At 45.1% G+C, this 4,844-nt stretch overlaps 1 protein-coding gene across 1 annotated transcript in view; it reads left to right on the top strand.

The window, feature by feature from the left end:
* Nucleotides 1-3,119, top strand: part of LOC119334196 (putative wall-associated receptor kinase-like 16) — a 15,228-nt gene extending 12,109 nt beyond the window's left edge. The window contains exons 3-4 of the mRNA XM_037606801.1: nt 1,668-1,832; nt 1,915-3,119. Coding sequence (XP_037462698.1) covers nt 1,668-1,832; nt 1,915-3,119 — 1,370 coding nt within the window. The remainder of the gene's footprint in view (nt 1-1,667; nt 1,833-1,914) is intronic.
* Nucleotides 3,120-4,844: the final 1,725 nt, after the last annotated feature.

The following is a 4,844-nucleotide window of genomic DNA, read 5'->3' as shown; positions in this document are numbered from 1 at the left end:
ATGCGTGTGCAGTTTCCACTATATTCTCCTAGAGATTAGACTTGAGCAGGGAGTAGTAACCGTCTTGGACTCTAAACGAAAAGATCCCCAGGAGTATGCGGACATGACTGAAATCCTGGACTAATATATAAGGGAAACCGAATATGCACAAGACAGTAACACTCACTTGAAGTTGTAAGGAAAGAGTATTATATTAATGTAATTGATGAGTTATGCATGCGTGTGCAGTTTCCACTATATTCTCCTAGAGATTAGACTTGAGCAGGGAGTAGTAACCGTCTTGGACTCTAAACGAAAAGATCCCCAGGAGTATGCGGACATGACTGAAATCCTCAAGAAGTAAGTTAAATCGATCATTATCCACCATATCAGCAACTTTGTTCATTTCCTGATATCAAGTAGTTGTTTTCTTTGTCCGACAGGGTTTGGAGAAAATTCACCAGAACGGTGACTGCCGAAGGAGCTGGAATTTAGACACCCGAAAGTAAGTACTATAGTAGCATGTTCCGCGCATCTCCTAGTGATTCAAGCGCTAGTTTCATCAATACCATTTAGCATTCTTGCTTATCAGTTTGATTGACCTCTATTTCTTGTAAAGTGGTTGTGGCAGGAAAAAGGGAATGATTTCTGTGGATACTACATCTGCGAGTCCATCCGCCACACGACCTGTGAGCGGGGCGGGTACTCTGACGAACAATATGAAGTACGTAAATAACAACATTCACAATTTTATTTTATTACCATCATTTGTACTGAGTTTCATTCATTCATATATATATGTATTGACCCCCTTCTTCAAATTAGATGTTTCGGAAGCGGGATGAACTCCTAGCACCAGCTCGCATGCGAGCAATTCAAGAGGAATTGGCGGCATTCTTTCTTGACCAAGTGATCGCTGAAGACGAAGAATACTATGTGGACCATGAGTCCGTATGATTATATTTGTAAGAGATAATTATTGTATATATGTAGCCGGTAGTGTCGGATAGATATACGAGAACTTGTTGTTCGACCAATCTCTCGGAGAAGGAGAGGTGGTCGATATCACTTCTCTCTGTATGCATATATGTTCATGACGATCTTCTGTTTCCTTCGTTTGCTTACTAGCTAACTAGCGTGTCTAGTCCTCTCTATACGTATGTATAGTACGTAGCGTCGACCAAGCACGGACTTAAGAGAGGACACTTCTCTCTATTAATTATAGGTAGCTAACATAATATATGAAACACCTAAATTAACCCCCCAAAACCCCCAAACCCCCCTCCCCCTTCAAAAAAAAAACAAAAACTCCAGCCACATAAATGCTGACGCGTGGATGCCTATTGGTCCCGGTTGGTGTCACCAACCGAGACCAAAGGGTCTCCTGCCTGGGCTCTGCGCACTGCCCACGTGGAGGGCCGTCAGTCCCGGTTCTGGATTGAACCGGGACTAAAGGTACAGGGCATTAGTACCGACACTTTAGTCCCGGTTCAGGAACCAGGACTAAAGGCCCTTACAAACCGGGACTATAGACTCTTTTTCTACCAGTGCATACGGGCTGATCGCGGAGGAAGGCTGGTTCGACAACCACCTCATCTCGGATCTGCGGCTACAATCGCTTCAACCAAACTCAAGGTTTGCTCCCATAGTTCCTGTCGTTTTACACTGGGCGTTGTTGCCGCTGGCAGGCTTACCCGAGGCCGACGCCAACGCCAAGCCTGTTGAGGTAGCTACCGGCATCTGCTCCAGCAAGCACAGCCATTATATATCTTGGAACAGAGGCTACTATTGCCAGTGTGATGGTGGCTACATCGGCAACCCATACCTTGTCGACGGCGGGTGCACAAAAGAAGGTATGTGATACTCTGATCATTGTCATGTTAATTTCGCATGCCTGTTTCTCTAGCATTAATCCACTGAAATTTATGTCTACAGCTCAAAAGGAATTCATGACCGCGAAAAGTGCACTTGTACTTGAAATAGTCGCCTGTGTAGTGATGGGCATTGCGATAATCATGGTAGTGGTCGCAAGATGGGAAGGCATAAAAGATATCAGGGCAAACAAGTTAAAACGGAAATTCTTCGAGAAAAATCATGGTCAGTTGTTGCAGCAGTTGATTTCTCAGAGTGCCAGTATTGCAGAAAGTATGATCATGACCTTGAAAGAGCTAGAGAAGGCAACACACAATTTTCACAAAGATCTTGAGGTTGGTGGTGTAGGGCATGGTACAGTTTACAAAGGTATTTTACCGAACCAACATGTTGTAGCCGTCAAGAAGCCAAACAGAATGGTGCAGAAGGAGATCAACGAGTTTATCAATGAGGTGGTTATTCTATCACAAATCAACCATAGAAATGTAGTAAAACTCTATGGTTGTTGTCTTGAAACTGAAGTCCCAATATTGGTCTATGAGTTCATATCCAATGGGACCCTTTATGAGCATCTTCATCTCGAAGGCCCAAAATCATTGTCTTGGGATCACAGGTTGAGGATAGCCATGGAGGCAGCAAAATCCCTCGCATATCTTCACACAGCCGCTTCAACACCTATCATCCATAGAGATGTTAAGTCTGCCAACATACTTCTAGATGACACTCTCACAACAAAAGTAGCAGATTTTGGAGCATCAAAGAATATTCCAGTCGATATATCTGGTGTTGCTACAAGGGCTCAAGGCACGAGAGGGTACTGGGATCCTATGTACTTTTACACAGGACGGCTCACGGAGAAGAGTGATGTTTATAGCTTTGGGGTTGTCCTGGTAGAACTGTTAACAAGGAAGAAACCATTTTCATATTCGTGGTCTTCGGACAAAGATGAAGTCGGTTTTGTTGAACATTTTGTTAACTTGTTTGAAGAAGACAATTTGCTCCAGATATTAGACCCACAAGTTATCGAGGAAGGTGGCAAAGAAGTCAAAGAAGTGGCCTCTGTTGCAGTTGCATGCATAAAGTTAAGAAGAGAGGATCGGCCCACGATGAGACAAGTGGAGATGACACTTGAAGGCACACGCACATCCAAGGATCATGCTTTAGATAATGCATTTCCATCTGAAGAAGTTGAAAGCAACACAAACAGGTCGATCAGACGGTATAGTATGGAACAAGAGTTCATATTGTCTGCAGAGTATCCTCGGTAGTTTTACTTACACGCATATTAGATGGACACATTTTAGAGGTTCTTACTCACATGGTTGGTTTAGCCAAAGTTTGCCTCCTGATTTGTTGTGAATCTGTAGCGGCTTTATTTTTGTGTTGTCAAGCCACTTAGACTATGTGGTGTTCTTATAAACTCGTTGAAGCAGATCCCTCTGCTTTTCATGATAACTAAGGATCATGGTTATCATGTTTTCATATCTGCTTAGAAAATATGCATGTTGCCTCAGTTGTTTTAAATATGTAAATTCCTCCTTCTGTTAATGTGTGTTCTTTCATTATACTTGTGTTTTAAATATGCATGCTATCTTGTCGTTCTTGGGTTTTATTTTTGGTAAATGCGCTGAATTTTTAAAATTTTGTGGAACATTCTGCTTAATACTGCATAGAGGCTAGTGGCATGGATGATTGGTGCCACTAACAACATCTACAGCCGGACTTGGCAAATCCGACCCCTCAAACACCCGAGGATGCGTCCGGGCGCGTCCGCTGACACTGGCCGATCATGCCTCAATTAATGCATTCCACATTCGGATACCTCAAATTAGAAACCTCAGATCCATATTCCTACATACAACGTAAAGTGATCTTTAAGTGGAGCTCGTCCGGCTCCGCCATGCCCATGTCCGGCAGCAGGCTGCACTCCCCATATTGTTGGTCCGGTTGCCAGCAAGCTAGGGTAGGGCATCGGACACGAGCCGGCTTAGGGGACTCAAGGCGCCACCGTCTCCCATGCCCTACTCTTCCTCGTCGGAGCCCGGAACCTGTTGGGTGCTGGTGGATGTGATATCGATGATGGATCCGTCCTGGGACGAGCCGGTGACATCCATCATGAAGCGGATGCGGCACATGGACTGGTGCAGCATACGGGGCGCCGGAGAACGCAACTCCGCCTCGCCGACATCCACGGCCATGAGGGCCGCCGCCGCCTCCCACCCCCTCCCACCCTCGCTGCCTCGCACGGCGGGCACAACGCGCCATGTTCGCGTCCGAGGATGCCCATGGTGCGTCCATGGTCGCGGAGCGCCATCGCAGGGGTTGCGCGTCCGTCACCGCGTTTGGACTCCAGACGGACTGCACTTGATCTGGCTAACCACGACTGGTCCACTTCAATGGACGCAAGACCAAGGAAGTAGGCCACCACTGCGGCGTGTAGAGGCTAGAGCTCTTGCAGAGATGTAGGATTGCAGACAAGTGCATAGACATACAGGTTGGCATACGGGTCCCTGTTTTAGCTGCAAAACCCATTAATATCTGGAGTCCAAAATACTTGAGAGCTTGTAGTAGTATATAGGTGTGACATAACATGATTAGTTTTAGTGCAAACCATATCTCCTGCTATTAATGCAGCACTAAGGTTTCTTGTGTTTTGAGCAGAGTCAAGGTAACAATTAACTGGTGATATTTTACTAAATTAAACCTAAAAAATAGTAGTAAACCACAGGGACTTGTAAACTGAAGTTACAAAACCAAACCCTTTTCCTCAAGTAAATCTTGGAGACGCTTTGAATAAGCAACTGCTCATGTCAGCCTGTCATTGCTCCGCATCTTAACCTGAATGAACAATCATCTCCCAGACGAAGAATCAACTCACCCTGACACCACATACTAATCTTATCTAGAGAACCATCCTCGCAGTTAACGCTTGGTTAACACTTGGTGCCAAGAAATCAAAATAAATTGATACCTGCATAGCTCTACGTCCAAGG

This window comes from Triticum dicoccoides, chromosome 7A, assembly GCF_002162155.2.
Source record: "Triticum dicoccoides isolate Atlit2015 ecotype Zavitan chromosome 7A, WEW_v2.0, whole genome shotgun sequence".
In the NCBI taxonomy this organism is placed as follows: Eukaryota; Viridiplantae; Streptophyta; class Magnoliopsida; order Poales; family Poaceae; genus Triticum; species Triticum dicoccoides.
This window is presented reverse-complemented; position numbering and strand designations above follow the sequence as displayed.